The 17,830-nt window shown below is 49.2% G+C and overlaps 1 protein-coding gene across 1 annotated transcript in view; it reads left to right on the forward strand.

The window, feature by feature from the left end:
• The window catches only part of PLCH1 (phospholipase C eta 1), a 58,114-nt gene that overhangs the window by 18,388 nt on the left and 21,896 nt on the right, over positions 1–17,830 (forward strand). The window contains exons 3-6 of the mRNA XM_058843960.1: positions 12,318–12,464; positions 12,805–13,048; positions 14,283–14,412; positions 15,940–16,110. Of these exons, the coding sequence (XP_058699943.1) occupies positions 12,318–12,464; positions 12,805–13,048; positions 14,283–14,412; positions 15,940–16,110 (692 nt within the window). The remainder of the gene's footprint in view (positions 1–12,317; positions 12,465–12,804; positions 13,049–14,282; positions 14,413–15,939; positions 16,111–17,830) is intronic.

Below are 17,830 nucleotides of genomic sequence, written 5' to 3' on the forward strand. Positions count from 1 at the left end.
GGCCCAGAGCCAGGGCAAAGGCTGCTGCCGCTCGCAGAACCCCTGGCTGTAGGTGCCGGGGGTTACTCTGGAGCGGGGCTGCATTTCCCCTCCCGCATTCAGCCTGCGTCACTCCTCAGCCGGACTCTGGTAATCCCTGCCCGCCCCGCGGGGCATCCCTGAGCTCCCCGGGACCGAGCAGCGCTCCCCGGGAGATCCCTGAGCTCCCCGGGACCGAGCAGCGCTCCCCGGGACCGAGCAGCGATCCCCGGGACTTCCCTGAGCTCCCCGGGACCGTGCAGCGCTCTCCGGGACCGGGCACGCTCGGAGCCCGGGGCGCCTGCGGTGCCCGGAGCGCCTGCGGAGCTCGCAGCGCTGTGTGCGGTACCCGGAGCTCTTGAGGAGCCCGGAGCTCTTGCGGAGCCCGGAGCTCTTGCGGAGCCCGCAGCGCTGTGTGCGGTACCCGGAGCTCTTGCGGAGCTCGCAGCGCTGTGTGCGGTACCCGGAGCTCTTGAGGAGCCCGGAGCTCTTGCGGAGCCCGCAGGGCTGTGTGCGGTACCCGGAGCTCTTGCGGTGCCCGGAGCTCTTGCGGAGCCCGGAGCTCTTGCGGAGCCCGCAGCGCTGTGTGCGGTACCCGGAGCTCTTGCGGTGCCCGGAGCTCTTGCGGAGCCCGCAGCGCTGTGTGCGGTGCCCGGAGCTCTTGTGGAGCCCGGAGCTCTTGCGGAGCCCGGAGCTCTTGCGGAGCCCGCAGCGCTGTGTGCGGTGCTCGGAGCTCTTGCGGAGCCCGGAGCTCTTGCGGAGCCCGCAGCGCTGTGTGCGGAGCCCGGAGCTCTTGCGGAGCCCGCAGCGCTGTGTGCGGAGCCCGGAGCTCTTGCGGAGCCCGCAGCGCTGTGTGCGGTACCCGGAGCTCTTGCGGTGCCCGCAGCGCTGTGTGCGGTACCCGGAGCTGTGTGCGGGGACACGGGAGCAGCGCTGTGTGCAGGAACAGCTCGCAGCTGCAGCACGGGCAGATGCTGCCGGCTCCCTCGCAGCCTGCGCTCCTCGGCTCTGAGCCAAGTTACCTGCTCTCCTCTCTGTGCTATGGATCCCCGAGGTTTCCTCGCTCATCCTGAGCAGCGGTGCTCGGCCGTACTTCCAAGGATTGCTTTCCAAATGTGTTGGCTCTGAAGGCGTGAAGATCAAACCGAGCCTTTCCTGAAGGGAATTTCCGTTCTGCTTGCCAATAATGCGTGACTTACAAATTTAATGGCAGACCTTGAAGTATATAAAAATTTAAGTCCAGAAAAAGGTAAGGATGTTTGAGTGTGGAATTGCCATAGGACGAGCTAGTGATGTGTCTGGAAATGCTTATAGAAAAATCAAGTAACTTAACCCTTGGGACTGGTAAATTGCGGTGTTTATGTGGACACTGTTGATACAGTAACTGTGTATTTATTCCTGAATGTTTAACAAGAAAACCTGGTGGGTTTGTATTGACTTGAAAGTCAAGTCGATTTCTCCATGAGAACATGTAGCTTGTGTTTAAGATACTGCTCTTTTGATGAGGACAAACTGCACTTCTCTGTTAGCCTAGATTACTACAAATGTGTTTGCCTTGAATAAAAACATTCTTGACCTTCTCATCTGTTGGGAATTTTGCTGTGGCGTTCAGTGGAGAAGAGTTTGTTGTTTTTTTCTAGTAGCACTTATAAATAGTATAACACATTTGCAAGTGGTATGTAAAATTTGAATGAAAGCACTGGATAAAAGATGTCTTTCCAAGAATTGCAGGAGATGCTACAAAAAAAGGAAGACATCTTGAATAACTTTCTTCATCATCTTGTTGTTTGTAATGTCTAATTTTGTTCCATTTAAGTCAGTGCTGAATGGAAAGTGGCAATTAGCTTAAGCCTCTAAGTGGATAGAGAGAAAATGCTGTAGAGAGAAGGAGAAATTATGGTAGATTAAAGTTAATTTTTGTATTCTGCTCATCCTTAAGGATGTTGGATTATGTTCTTTTAAAGAAAACACTTAGAAAATACATTTAGCATTAGAGCTTTCTTGCCAGAATTGTGTAGCTCAGAAGAAATTTTTGTGATGAGATTATCTGAAATTTGAAATCAAACAGACTAAAATAAAGCCACCAAAAGTAATGGATCATACTTTGAAATATCATCTTGCCCATTATAAGATGTTAGAAAATTTCAGGGCAGTGTTGGGGGTTGATACGCTTTTTTTTCTTTGTATCTGTTGTGGTTGATTTTAGTGGATATCTTTTATCTAGTGGTGGAAGTCTCTGGGAATAGACACAGCTATTGTATAAAAACCAGATCCTATTTTAGGCAAAAGTGAGTTGTTTGTGGATGCTCTGTGGGGAGGGCTGCCTGTGCTGGGGCTGCAAATGCTGCTGTTCCTCTCACAGATGTTGGGTACCCAGAGCTCTCCGTGGAGCTTTGGTGGCCGTGGCTAAAGGAGGGCAGGTGTTACTCCATCTGCCTTCCCAGGTGCAGCAGGTAATGGATATGAACTGAATAATTCACAGCAGCCAGCTCTCCTGGAGGGGCTGGGAACAGGCCTGCAAGGAAAGCAGCAGCTTCAAGTTCTGAATCTCATGGCAGTGTATGTGTGGATAAACACATTCCACACCGGAGAGCTTGGCTGAGGGTGCAGTTCTGCTCCAGGTCATTCTGCAGTCCTTTCCTTACCCAGATGTGATAGCAAGGCCAAATTCCAGATGCTCATCCTTGGTTGTGCCAATGCCATCCCTGTATAGGGAGGCCAGCGAGGGCTGTAGGGCAGTGAGTGGCTGTCCCTGCTGTCCTGGGGTGTCCTGTGGTGTCCCAGAGTGTCCTGCAGTGTTGTCCCTGCTGTCCCAGAGTATCCTGCAGTGTTCCTGGGTGTCCCTGCTGTCCTGGAGTGTCCTGTGGTGTCCCAGAGTGTCCTGCAGTATCCCAGGGTGCCCCTAATGTCCCAGGGTGTCCTGCAGTGTCCCTGGGTGTCCCTGGTGCTGAGGTTTGGCTGCTCAGAGGTGGGGTCATGGCTGGGCTCCCCTCTGTAGCAGGGACTATGGCAGTGCCCTGTTTAATGTTGTTATTAGTGTTCCTTTGGGACTGCTGTGCCTGCAGCTGTCCAAAGACCTGTCCAGGCACTGAGTGTAGGCTCTGAAATACTGATGGAATTAGCCTGGAACAGCAAACTGGTCTGAGTGGCTATGGAAGGCATCAATCTCCTGGGAAGAACTGTCTTCCACAGGTTTCACTGCAATAACCCCTTCAATCGGTGTCAGCATTAAATGCACTCACAAGAAGTTGGCACACACATGGCAGCTCTGGCAGGTGGGAAGCCTCGGGGTGGTTTGGTGTGTCCTGAGGAGGTTGCCCAGTGTTGTCCTGAGTGCTGCCTGACCTGAGTGTCATGGTGGGGCATCACAAAGTGTCCCTGCCATGGCCCTACTGAGGGTTCAGAGGGTGCTGGAGCTGGATGCTGGTGGCTCCAGGGGCAGTATCTGATCAGTTCTGCAGAGAATGTGGCTGGCCAGGTAGTAACCAGGTTATGTGCTTGCTAACTACTTAGTGGTCGTGGTTTTGGTGCTTATGAATGAAGTCTACTCTTTTTTTCAGTAAATCTACAGAACACTGTCACGGTGTTAGGGGAAATGTTGCTGTTTGCTGAAGAACTGTTGTCTTTCCAAAACTCTGGGGCATAGATTAGAATTACTGAGGTAACTCCTTCAGTGCTTTTCAGGAGGCTGAGCTGCCCCAGTGGCACACTGGGTCAGTGCTGGCACTGTGGTGACACACAGCAGCTTGGGGACAGCAGGGGCTGGTGAGCAGGACGTGCTGACAGGAACCGTCCCAGCTCTGTCCAGCACTGAGCTTGCTGCAAGGGATGTGTGTGCTGGTTTTTCCTCTTCCCTTCAGCAGCTGATGCCCCAGGGAGCACGTGCTGCTCTGTCCCTCCCTGCATGACTGAAGTGGGAGCTGTGGGGAGCCCAGGCTGGCTTTTCCCTGGCAGTGCCAGCAAAGCTGGCTGGAGGGCAGGGAGCTGAGCCTGGGCTGTGGCAGGTTATCGATAGCAGCGACAGCAGAGAGCGGGCTCAGAGGTGTTCCCACGTTACCAACAGAAACATTGATCAGCCTGAAACTCAGATGCACCAGACAGCATCATTTTCAGTAATAAAATCACTTTGGTGTTTGAGACTGTCAATTCATTGTTTGCCCACAGATGACTCACTGTCGCTGACTTGCACCGAGGTAATTTAAAATAGAATAGATAAACATGTTTCTTTAGCAAAATGACTATTTCTGAGGAGGGTGAATAAATTAGTTCATACCATCTGTTGCACTGCACTCTCCATTCATTACTTTTAAAGGTTAATTAACTTCACCTTCCATTCTATTCTGCTTTTTTCCCCTCTTCCTAGTCTCTAGCCAAGCTCCAGATGTGGCTTTGTGTGGCAGCCTGGGGGGAAGCAGTGCTCCCTCCAGCCTGGCTCCAGGCCCTGGGGACTGGATCCCTGTTCCAGCTGTTCCTGTGCCCTGTCACTGCTCCCCTCCCCAGGCCCTGCTGCTGGGCAGGGGCTGTCACACGTTCACTGATAAATGTGCAGACATCAGAAGGGATTGTTTGCACTGAGCCTGGGACAGTTCATCCTCTGCACGTCTCTGTGTGGGCACAGCAGCAAGCTTGAGGAAGGGCCTTTGGGCAGAAGGGTTTTTTTCCTATATTTTGTTAAATTGGTGAAGTTAAGTGGGAGGTGTGACGTATAAAGGGCAGTGTGGTGAATGAGGGGGTCTGCCCTGGCTCAGTATGTTATGGGAATTGTATTTGTTGTATCATGCAACACAGGCAGGCTGAGAACAAGGTCTGGTTCACCAGTGTATGATCCTTATTTACGTACTTATTGATTTTTTTGGAGGGCAGATGTGGGATTCTGGCAGAGAAGGAGTTTGTGGTTTAGTGTTCTCCACCTCTGCATGCAGAGGCACGGCTCCTGGGATGCTCAGGCTGCTGTGTGCCAGCTGGGAGGCTGGGAAGGGTCAGCCCCTGCCCTGGCACTGCAGAGCTGCAGCGAGGGGGGATTGCCCTCCTGAGCAGAGCTCCCCTGGCCTGGGGAGCCCCTGGGTTTCCTTTGGGGACATGGGCACAGACCCTGGGGCTGGTGCCTGTGCTCCTGTCATGGTCACACAGGGGAGGGTGCTGCTTGTCCTGACAGCCACCCCCGATCTGGCACGGTGGCACCACACACCTGGGAGCCCTGGCAGGGACAGCGGAAACTCTCCTCCTCCGATTCTTCCCTCCTCCTGCTTTTTCCACATGCTCTGTGGTGTCATAATCAACTGCTGTGCCCTCCCTGCTGAGGGATCCTCGAGGAAGAAAGAGGATTAGGATGTGCAAACTTAACTGTGTTTGCTTAATAAATCTGTGCTCCTTGTTCACCCCATTGATGTGACAATGTGCTTTGGCACTTGGCCATGGCTGTGCTTAACCGATTGTGCTTTTCAGTGTTGACAAAGGACTAATTCCATAGTCCTAATGGAAAACTTACACTCCTCTGGCCGCTGTGCTGCAGTGGCACCAGGGCTCTCACAATGCACAGCTCTGGTGGAGTTGTTTCTGAAGAAAGGATGAAACCTGGGCTAATTGCTTGAAGATAATAAGTGGAACTTTGCTGAGCTGGCAGAAGGAGGGGTCCTTGGGCAGGGGTGGAAAACATGAATTATTCATGGTGTCCAACAGGGCAGCACAGCCCTGTAAAAGAGGCACTGGCCTGGCAGGACATTTCTGCACTGCACAGTGCTCTGTGAAGCCTCGGTGACAGAACAAAGCTTGTCATTAAGGATCATTCAGACTCTTTTTGGATTATGCTGTAGTGCCAAGCTTTTGTTTGGATGCTTCTGGTTCCTTTCTGATCTCTAAGAGCAAAAGAGGAGGGGGCCTCAGTCTGGGAAGGAACTCTGGGTTCTCCCATGGCAAGAATAACTAAGGATTGTCAAGGATTTGCTTGAGAAGGTGAAGAGCAGAAACCTTTGACTTGTAATGTGAAAATAAGATGAGTTATTGGTCATCCTGGAAGCACTGAGCCCACGGTGTCAATAGGGGAGGCTGAAAGAGCAGATACTGTGAAATTCATGTTACTCAGATGTGACTTCTGGGAGCTGCTGCTGCCAAGTTTTTGCATTTGGTTTGGGTTTTTTTGAAAGAAAAAGAAGACACAGCCAGACAGGGCCAGACTTACAACGAGCTGAAACATGCTGATAGGTTTTGGTTGTGCTTGGGGTTGATTCTCCATTCTGGGTAGTGAATGATTTTGTTCTTAAGCTTCACCCCTTTTTTGTTTGTATATTATTTAGTGACTTTACAAGCATGAGCTGCTTCCCAGAGTTAGGGATTTCCTTTGATGAGACACCATTCACAGTTGTTCTGAGTAGTCTCAGCTTGTGTTTGGTTACTTGTTTTGATGCTCTGCATCTCCAGGGCTGAGATGAATTGCCCGTGCCCTTTTCAGCCTCTGGTGTCTCTGCTGGTGCTGTGTGGCTTCCTCGAGGGTTTCTTGAGAAATGCAGAAGTGTGAGAGATTGATTGTCCATCTCATGTCCATGGACTTCCCAGAGATTACCATTAAATCCGCTGTAAGAAGCTTAATGTGAAATTCCGTGAGGCTAGAAGAGCTGCTGCGAAGCAAATTAAACTGGCATAAAATATGAGCTGTGCCTATTTAAACCAAAACCCAATCCTGCCTGGGGCTGTGGAGTGCCCCAGACCTGCCTGTGCCCTCTGTGCCCCCCGGCTCTTTGGCTGTTATGTAACCCCCCAGCAATCAGCACCCTGATGGCATTAGTGCTGTTCTGTGGGATTTAGATAAAATGTGCTCTCTGGGCACAAAGGTGTCTAATGGCATCCCTGGAAGGGCAAACAGTGCTCAGGGTGAGGGGCTGATGCAGGACAGGGCATGAGGAGAGGGCTGACAGCTGAGAACATTGTGGGGGCTGGGGTTTGGTTGGACCCAGGGTGTTTTCACTGCTGGGATGGGACAGTTCAGTCGTGTGCTGGTCTCTGGTGCAGGGGTGGGCGCTTTTTGGAAAGGACCTTGCAGATCATGGAGTCCAACCATCAGCCCAGCACCAGCACAGTGTTCATCACTAAACTGCCTCCTCAAGGGTCACAGGCACTCGTTTTACAAATGCTTCCAGGGATGGTGACCCCAGCACTGCCCTGGGCAGCTGGGCCAGGGCCTCAGCACCCCTAACAAAATACTGAATGCAGGGGAGAAGAGCTGCTGCTGCAGTTATCAAAGTAACTCCTGCATTTTATGGGTTCCTTTTATCTCTTCAAGCTTAATGTTGGCTTAATGCAGTTGATGCCTATCATTTAGAAACCCAGTTTATATCCTCTTTCATAATTATACTTCTCAGTGTTTGGTAATGCTCTTTATACCTTATTTAATCTTTTTGTTTTGTCAGATGGCTGTAACAGTAAGTCCATAAAAGCAAGATGAGACCAGACCTTTTGTCATTTGGTTGCACTTTGACATATTAATTTCTTAACGTACAGGAAAATAGAAGAACTGTTTGTGGACAGCAGTAAGAAATTTGTTTTGATCTTTGATTTTAAAATAAAATGATCTGGCTCACAACAGTGGTGTAACCTTTTGCTGTAGATTTGGCAGTAGAGTTTTGCTGCTAATGCAAAGGTAATAGTGTTTTCTTGAATAACTAGACCCCAAAATACAGTAGTAAAAAATGGCCAGGATATTTCTCTAACCGTAGAGACCATGTTTTATGGGAGGGGGTGTTTGTTTCACTGCAGGGATGAGCCCTGTATAGCAAAAGGTTCTTCTGTTTGCCAGAAAATGCTGCTCAGTGTAATGTCTTAATTCCCTAAATAATTTCCTTCTGGTACCGACTGCAGGGTCCTGCATGCCCTGAAGTCTTTGTGGTGAGGCACAAGAGCAGGGAGATGTGCACTCACCACTGCTACTGCTGGGAATGAAATGAAAGCAGAGGCATTCCCAGGGAATGGTCGTGGCTCCCAGTGAGGCAGGGGGCTTTGGGGGATCCTGGTGGGGCTGGCACCGAGCCATTCCCTGGTTACTGATGCCTGAGTTCATGGGGATGGGTTAGAGGTGGGGGATGGAGGGTGGCACCGGCTCATTTGGGGGGATTAGTGCTGCTGGAGCGGCCAGAGCTGCCTGGCAGCACTGGGCTCCGTGGGCAGGTGGGACCCACAGTGTCTGCCTGGCATCCTGGGGCTCAGGGACATCCTGGGGCTTGGGGACATCCTGGGGCTTGGGGACATCCCGGGGCTTGGGGACATCCCAGGGCTTGGGCACATCCTGGGGCTCAGGGACATCCCGGGGCTTGGGGACATCCCGGGGCTTGGGGACATCCCAGGGCTTGGGCACATCCTGGGGCTCGGGGACATCCCGGGGCTTGGGGACATCCTGGGGCTTGGGGACATCCAGGGGTTTGGGGACATCCCGGGGCTCGCGGACATCCTGGGGCTCGCGGACATCCTGGGGCTCGCGGACATCCTGGGGCTCGCGGACATCCTGGGGCTCGCGGACATCCTGGGGCTTGGGGATATCCCGGGGCTTGGGGACATCCTGGGGCTCGCGGACATCCTGGGGCTTGGGGACATCCCGGGGCTTGGGGACATCCTGGGGCTTGGGGACATCCTGGGGCTTGGGGACATCCTGGGGCTCAGGGACATCCCAGGGCTCAGGGACATCCCGGGGCTCAGGGACATCCCGGGGCTTGAGGACATCCTGGGGCTCGGGGACGTCCTGGGGCTTGGGGACATCCCAGGGCTCAGGGACATCCCAGGGCTCAGGGACATCCCAGGGCTTGAGGACATCCTGGGGCTTGGGGACATCCCAGGGCTCAGGGACATCCCAGGGCTCAGGGACATCCCGGGGCTTGGAGACATCCTGGGGCTTGGGGACATCCCGGGGCTCAGGGACATCCCGGGGCTCGGGGACATCCCAGGGCTTGGGCACATCCTGGGGCTCCATGGCTCTCCTCCTGGCCTCAGAGGCCCACCACGTGCTGGGCAGTGTGGCCACCCGAGAAGGTCCAGCTGGCACAGACGGGTTTGTATCTGGTTTATCCTTGGGTGCAGAAGCAGCTCCTCCCCTAAGGAGAGGTTTGTGTTAGGAGTGATTCTCATGGCTGAACTAAATTAAAAATGCTATTTGAATTCAGGTCTGTGTTGCTTAAAGGGTTCTTTTGGGAGGAAAAAAAGTAGACTGGTCTTTCATTATTAAATCCCATTAAACTCCAGGATGTCTGTTGGGATGATTTTAGACTGTCAAGTTTGCATAACTTGAAACAGAAGTGAGTGTAGTTTTTGAGGGTTTTTAATTTTAAATTAAAGCTTCAAATATCATAGAATCATGGAATGGTTTGGGTTGGAAAGGACCTTAAAGAGCACCCTGTTCCAAACCCCTGCCATGAGCAGGGACACCTTCATTATACATTGCATAAGCATAATTTTTAATTTAAACTTCCAGATTAATTTTCTTTGATCTTGTAACATAAGTTACATCGTGTTCTAGTTTAACTTAATAATTTTCAGACTTTGAGCAAAAAATGCACAGCTCGTCCTTGTGTTAGAAGAATATCTTTTAATGGGAATCATGTCTTGCTTCCTCAAATTTTAATCTATGTCTGCATTGAGGAGCTGCTTCATCGACTCTGTATTCCTGGTTTATCTACAGGATTCGATGTTTTTCTGGAACCAGCTTCCCTATTCCTTAGTGAGATCCTTCCTGAGCTGCTCTTCTGGAGCTTTTTTCTGCCCTGCACTGCTCAATACCTTCCCTGATTCAGATGCTAATGTGTGGCGTCTGGCAAGGGACCGGCATTAGCATACTGAGAATAGATTAGAAAAAGACCTTTTGGATTTGCGTGCCGATATTTTATAAATAGCCTGAAGGGGAGGATGGGGTGTTTTGTAAATGGTTTGCAGAGCTGAAATCCAGTGGGCCTGTGATTGCTGTGGCATTTCCATTACCCCAGTCCCTTCTTGAACGTGGAGCCTTTGTTATTAACACCTACACAGCAGGAATGATGCCATGAACTCTCTTACACGTTTACTATTCTTTAAATGTTTGAATTCTCATGGTATTTCCTTGGAATTGGGAAAGTGTGAGCAGCAAAGATGGTGCTCCCTGGAGCACTGGACCTACTGCAGGTGGGGTTTGGGAGGTGGAGGCTGTTGAGTTATTGGGCAGGAACTGAGTTTCTTCCACTTTGTGAAGGAAAGTATTTTAAAATCTATTCCCTATAACTGAAATCTGCCTGAAGCATGATTGTGATAGCACCTATAACAATTCCAAATGTGATGTAGAAATGTTTAGGCAATTGAAATGGTGAAGAAAGAACTGGATTGCTTTTTATGTCTTTTACTTTCCTGCACACTTTTGTGGGCTGCAGTTACCTGACTGTGGCCCGTTCTCTGCTTTTCTTATATTGAATAACTGGTTTCCTCCCTTGGTTATATTGAATAAATGGTTTTCTGCCTTCTGCTGGCTGTCCTCAATGGCATCTTCATGAAACTGGGCTGGGAATTTTTGTCTGACAACTGAGCTGGTGCTAACAGAGAGACTTATTTGAGAATTAGTTGTTTTTGTAAGACTTTCACCAGTCACTGCTAGCCTTAGGTGCAAAGAAGCAGATTTTCTGTGTTGAGTAGCTTGTTGCTAAACCTCTTATTGAGCTAAAGCCCTGCTGGAAGTGATCTCTCTATTAGTGAAATCAGAAGGTGTGTGTGGTGTGTGCCAGGCTGATGGAGCAGGGCACGTTTGTGCATCCACACTCACAGGGAGGACCTCATTTCTGTGCTTGCCATGGTAGGAATCCAAGGCAAACCCGATTTAAACTCAGTTCCACAGGGAAAGGCTGGGTCTGCCAAGGAAAGGCATTCCTGTGTGGATGTACATAGGGAGTTTTAGAGATTATTTTTGCTTCAGTTCATCTTTCTTCTCTCAGGTTCTGAGTTTTCCATCTCTCATGGTACAAATGTTTGTCTTCCTGGTACTTTGTGCGTCTTCAGATAGATCCAAGTTAATGCTGCCCCAGCCATGTGGATATGGTCTAACATCTCCTTCTGGCTTGATTTATGGCACATTTGTGATTTATCTTAAAGCCCTTCCAAACTCACCTTCATTCAGTGTGTGCTGATCCAGAGGCTGCCATTATTTATGGATATAATAAAGGACACATTTATTGCACTCATGTGATGCTTTCAGAAGAGTTTGGTTCTGTTCAGCTCAACCTCAGTCCCCTCCTTCCTTGTGATGGGGTTTATTCAGCTCCCGGTGAGTGAGGGAGCCAGAGGAGTTATTCCAGCGTCCAGGGCTGTTCATCCCTGCTTTACCCAATGTTTAGATGCTGCTCTGACTGCCTGTGAGTGTGTCAGAGCTGTTGGGAGCTGGGAGAATAAATAAATCCCAGCTCTGGCAGAGAGGAGTGGGAGTGTGGGTTAGTCTTAGCTGTGACACTGAGGAGCACTGGAGAGAGAAGTGCTGGAGAGAGGAAGGGTGATAAGAAATAAAGACAAACCCAGAGAGTTTATTTGGGAGCCAGCCAGAGTGTAAACAAATCACCCAGGGAGATGAATTTGGAGTGATACCAAGTGAGGAGCGGCTGTGAATGGATAAAACCAGAAGGTAATTTAAGAGCATGGATATATACTGAGATCAAGAGGAAATGTTATCTTGATCCTTGTGTTTGGAAGGCTGCAGGAGGGAGGGTGTGAGATGAAATGGAAGAAATGGGTTTATTTTAGTCAAAACACAGAGGAGGAAAGAAGCCTTATCATCCAGATGGGATGAGTGGATAAAAGGAAATCATCCCAGTGCGTGTTCAAAGGTTGGTGGCAGCGTGGAGAGGGTGTGAATGTGTCTGTGTGGTTCTGTGAGCAGCTCTGCCAGTGTCACAGCATGAGGGACAAACTCCAGGGCTACTGAGCCCAAAAGACTGCGGGATTTGAATGAGGATCTCACCAGTCCAAATACATGGAGTGCTGGGGTTTAAAATTACACCACTGTGTGTAGTAAGAGAAAAAAATGTAAATAAGATGAGCATGAAACAGCTATAAAACATTTTCCTTCAACATAGATTAAAGTTTTCTTTGCCTCCTTTGTCGTGAGGGTGTTCTGACCACTGAACTGTTCCATTTTGCTCTGTGGAGAAGGTGGCAGTGAGGAAGGAACAGTCTCCCAGCACTGCCCACTCTCTGTGATGCGAGGGTCAAGTCAGAACTGGTGTGTGCCTGGCAGAACAGGGCACCTGTTGGTCATGTCATCAGTGGATGAGATGGTTGTTCAGTTGAATTTATTCTGCTCTGCCTCACAGTTGAAAGATGCATGAGTGTGATGCAGTCTGGGACGCAGATGGTGAAGCTGAAGAGTGGAACCAAGGGGCTGGTCCGGCTCTTCTACCTGGATGAGCACAGGAGCTGCATCCGATGGAGGCCCTCCCGGAAGAGCGAAAAGGCAAAAAGTAAACTCCTTGTAATTTCTAATCTCTGGGGCAGTTCAGTGTTAGAATGTGAATTGCAGGGGCTCATGGGCTGATGGGAGACACTTGGTGTCTGTCTCCCCTGCTCCCTTTCTGTAGCCTCAGCCCTGTGATGTTCCAGGGAGCGCTCAGAGCCTCTGGGGCAGCCGGCACGTGGCACAGCCATGGCAAGGAAACCTTCAGTCCAACAGGGCTTTGGGATGTGAAGGTGTAAGATGAATAAAGTTTAGCACCTCTGAGCCTGAATAACTCAGCATTGTGAGAAGCAGGAAGAGGCTGGCTGGCTGTCCCAGCGTGTCCTTTGGTTTCCCTTTCCCCCCAGTTGTCATCGACTCCATTTACAAAGTCAGCGAGGGCCGGCAGTCGGAGATCTTCCACCGCCACGCCGAGGGCAGCTTCGACCCCAGCTGCTGCTTCACAATTTACCATGGGAATCACCTGGAGACCCTGGACCTGATCACGTCCAACCCCGAGGAGGCTCGCACCTGGATCACGGGGCTCAAGTACCTCCTGGCCGGGATCAGCGACGAGGACTCGCTCGCCAGGCGCCAGAGAACGCACGACCAGTATCCTTTGAGGGGCCAGGCCTTCCTCCTGCTTCATATTCCTGCCTTGCTTTTCAGTCACCCCGGCACAGGGTGTCCTTTCTCCTCCTATTGAGTGACCAAAACCCTTCCTCTGATTGCAACGGAAACCTGAGCAATGGGTTTGACATGGACACTTAGGTGTGTGATAAAGCATGGGCTGTGCCCTGGGGACTGGATCAAACTGCATGGGAGTCAGGGGATAGGCTTGCATTTTGTTAATGAATTCCTTTCTGAAGGGACAGACCAGTTATTTCTAGTTAGCTCAATATCTCAGGAACTCCTGGCCATCTCTCTTGCTGTTCTGTAAGTCAGGTGTCCTTCCCAGCCTCCACTGTTTGTCAGGAGCACAAATCCCTAAAACTCCTTAAATGTTTGTTGTAACTCAGTAGCCAAAGTGAACCTCATGTCCTCTGAATATTTTCTTCATGTGCCTTTTTTTTCACAACAGTTTTTTTTTCACAACAGTGGTGACTAAAATGTTATACACAAAGAACACTCTTCCCCCAAAAAACAAACCTTGAGGCCATCTCAATTAAAATTGTAACCTGACTGTTCTTCTGCCTCATGGAAATCTCCAGTGGTACTCCTGGAGAATATACATATTTCAGGTATTTTTAATTTATATCTCCCGTGTTTGATTCTGATCCACAGCAGGCACAGGCCCATTGGGGTTGTATTGCATGCTCTGTTGCACCTGTCCCCAGCTTGCTGTATTTAACCATGACTTTTCTGAGCTGCTCCTGTCTGCTGTATCCTCTTCTGGTGAAACATCTCTGCAAGTCCTGTTTGTTTTATCCAGTGTGGCAGCTGGGACAAGGCACACAGAGTGGCCCTGTCCCACTCCCAGCTACTGCAAGAACTTAGCAGGAGGTGCTGAGGGATATTTGTGCAAGGAGTGGGTGAAAGGTGCTGGTTGGGAAGTGAAGTTCAGGTAAATGAAAGGACAAGTGGAAGAAGATCCCAGAGTAAGGCCAGCAGTATTTGAAAGCTTTAGAGCATGTTCTCAGAGGAGGAACCAGCATCAGAAATGGGAGTGCAGAGGGGCTGGTGTTGTGAGCTGAGCTGTGAATAATTGCCATAAACCAGTTCTGGTTTTAAGCATTTGACAGAGCTGTAGTAAGGGCAGGGGCAAAAAGGACTCTTTCCTGAGCTGCCCCAGCCTCCCTTCTCCATGAGGAGATCCTCTGTGTGCCTGTCCTTGACACGCTGGCAGCTGGGTGAAGCAGACCTTCGAGGAGGCTGACAAGAACGGGGACGGGCTGCTGAACATCGAGGAGATCCACCAGCTGATGCACAAGCTGAACGTGAGCCTGCCCCGCAGGAAGGTCCGGCAGATGTTCCAGGTCCGTGCCTGGGGGAGGAGGGGGCAGTTAAAGTCCTTTTCTGGGCAGATCCAGAGCAGGATCTGCAGCTTGGGACTAAAAACCCAGCACCTCACAGGCTTTTTCAAAGTCTTACCTTTTTGTAGACAAAGAGGCACCAGAGCATTGTTTAAATGGCATGAAGCACACAGAAAAGTTACCGGTGTTTCTGCTGCATTGTTGGTTTCAGCTCTGTGAACTGAATTGTTCAATGCTGCTATTGATGAATAATGAAGTTACTCTGAATTGCTACTGAAATATTTTTTCATTTCCTTTATGGAAAATTGTTTAATAGATACTGGCTTTATGCAAGTAATTAAGTTTTTTTTAACAGCTTCCTCATATTTAGCCATTCAGATCTGATTGATTTGGAATCAATTTTTTTACTTCGGTTGTCTGAAAACAGCTCCCATTTTCCACCAGTTCTTATGTTTATTGTAGGAAAGGACAGAGAAGCCAAGGACATAATGGAGAGCAAAAAAAGTAATCTTCACTCTTCTAAACCAGTACCAGCTCAAAGCTGGTTCGGTGTAAAACATAGGAAAGTTGAAGAATTTTCTATGGTCAAAAGTGCTTTGTTTGTTTGGCACAAAATCCCCATTAGAGATACACCTTTGGAGTCTGGAGTTACTCCCAAAGACCTGGAAACTGGTGGGGTGGTGTTGCAGAGATTAATCTGGGTTGTACTTGTTCCCACAGATTATAAATGTCATTTAAGGCATGTAATAGATATAAAATGATTAAAAATCCCGTTCAACACCAGCTAGCTAAGAATTCTATTCCTCTCAGCTGACTTGCTGTGATAGGAGTTTGCAGTCCTGTTTTGCATGGAGACCCACACAGTGCCTGCCAGCCGTTCTCCAGAATATATTCTTTGTTTGGAAAATCCAAAGCAATCCTCTTAGGCAGATGTTCACAGGAAAAAGCTTGTATTAGTGTGTGCTAAGTACTGTTTTCTTCTCTTCCTACCTCTGAGGAGAAACAGCAAATCAAGACTGGAGATGCTGGGTGTATGTTCTGGTGTGGAGTCTCAGTGCTGCTGCAGAGTTGTCCCCTCTGCAGAGTGCTGCAGATTAAATAATGTGCATTTACCACTCTGATGTTGTCCTGAATGATTTAAGATACCAGACTGTTGTTGGGGAAGCCCTGGGTGATATTGTTATGCTGTGTTTTGCTGCAGGATAACTGCAGGGCATACAGGAGGGCAAGAGATCAGAAAAAAGACCAGGGTGTGAGCCTCTTCATTTCTGGGGGAAATAAATTTGAAATTAGAGAATGAAATTAGAGTTTCATAGGGAATCTGTGGCTTTAGTTTAATAACTTTTCACCAAAACCCCCAGAGATGATGATGTAATTTTGCTGTCATTTTAGCCTGTCAGAATTTGTGTCTGAGCAATCTTGCAGACTAGAATTTACTACATTTCTGCTGGAGTACACAAGTCCTGCTCTGTTTTATTCCCTGATTTCTCCTGTGCTGAGCATGTTTACCTGAGTGTTGTTACCTCTTAGGAGGCAGACACAGATGAGAACCAAGGAACCCTGAACTTCGAAGAGTTCTCAGTGTTTTACAAGATGATGTCCTTGCGTCGAGATCTCTACCTGCTGCTCCTAAGCTACAGTGACAAGAAGGATCATCTCACAGCTGAAGAGCTGGCTCAGTTTCTGAGGGTGGAACAGAAGGTATGGCAATATCTGCACCCATGTCTGTGGCCATGTACTTACATTTAAGTGCAGGGAAAGGATTTTACAGAAAATATTAACTTGGGGCGGAGGACAAAGCACAGATGTGACAGGAGAGAGTTCTGAAGGTTTTATTGGTTTTTGAAGTGCTTCTAGAAGGAGTTTGAGCTGCTTTGCATGATGTTTGAAGTGCCCAGGATGGAGGTGTGAGAGGGTGCTCAGGGACCTGGAGCCAGACGAGGAACACGTGGCAGAAGTGGGGGAGCTGCCCTTGGGGGTGCACAAGGACACTGTGGACCTGCTGATGCAGCAGGAACCTCGAGCTGACTGTCAGGTCTGGCATTCTGCATCCTCTTTGTGCTGTGTGCCCTCCTGAGAGCACTGCGTGGGCAGAGCTGTCCGGGGAACTGCTCTGCTCAGCATTGCTCCAGCAGCAAACCATCAAGAGTGAAAGCAGGAGCTCCTGGAGGTTCACCTGGAGGTTCACCTCTTGCCTGGGCAGGCTGGAGGCACCTTGCACTCCTGTGCCCCTTTGCAGAGCCCAGCAGCTCAGGGAGATTCCCCTGAATGTTTCCAGTGCCAGCAGCACCCTGGGGCAGGGCAGCATTGCCCCAAAAGCTGCTCGTGCTCCCAGCCAGGAGGCAGCTCCCCAGTGCCCTCACCCAAACAGCATTTTGGTTTTGCCATTTGGAAAATCTGTGGACGGTCTGTTCTGCTCCATCTGCTACTCATTTGGCAAGATGTTAAATATTCTGCAGCCTGAGGACAGAACAAAAGCGGGTTGGGGTTTTTGTTAGCTTGCTAAACTGGCTTCTTTTTTTGGAAAGCTCCCTGTTTAGGAGAACACCCCATATTATTTTTAGTGGAGTACTTTAAAATGTAACAAAAAAATGAATGGCCACAGTCATCACCTCTCAAGCTGCAATTAAAAAAGCACAAATGAGTGGACTTTTCCCCAGCAGATGTAGCTTTGGACTAGATTAGACATTTCCATTCCTAGAGCACATGAGAACCCTACACTGGGCCAGCAAGGAGCCACGGGGGATAATGAAAAAGTTAATTTGAGCCAGCTTGTACCAGAACAGGGCCTGCTCTGAGCAGTGTTTGCAGTCAAACACCACCCTGAGCAAGGATAATCAGTTACATTTTCTACTGCATTGTTCTTTTTCTATTCTCCTGTGTCATTCCTGCAGCATCTTAGGATGGTTGGCTTAGTACAAACAGTGAACAGGATGATGGCACAAGTGAAGTGCCAGAGGTTTGACTGCCAGAATTGTCTTCCTGTGATGTTGGTAGTGGAGAAATGAAATCCACCCAGTCCTTGTTCTCCCTTTGGTTCTCTACAACTCAAGGCAGTGAGGAAAGATGAGATGAGCAGTGGGAGCTACTTCTTTCCTTTAGTTCTGAAGGAAATAGAGGTGTCTATTTGTAAGTGCCCTACAAATCAGTTAGAACCTCAGCTGTGGGCTAGCTGAAGCTGTTGACAAAATTCCTATTTGTTTCAGAAAAGCTGCTGTTTTTCATTTCAGAATTTAATTATTTCTCTCCTAGCCTGTGTATTACAGTGAACTCCCTTGGAAGTAATGAAATCATAGGAGTGGAAAAGGCATGAAAATGAAATCCAAGCCTGCCAAGTCTTTTTGCATGTCTAAGAAGATTATATTAAAGAATATAATGTCATAGCTCTCATTTCAGCAGTATTGGCCAGTACAGCTATTAA

This window comes from Poecile atricapillus, chromosome 8 (assembly GCF_030490865.1).
Source record: "Poecile atricapillus isolate bPoeAtr1 chromosome 8, bPoeAtr1.hap1, whole genome shotgun sequence".
Classification (NCBI taxonomy): Eukaryota; Metazoa; Chordata; class Aves; order Passeriformes; family Paridae; genus Poecile; species Poecile atricapillus.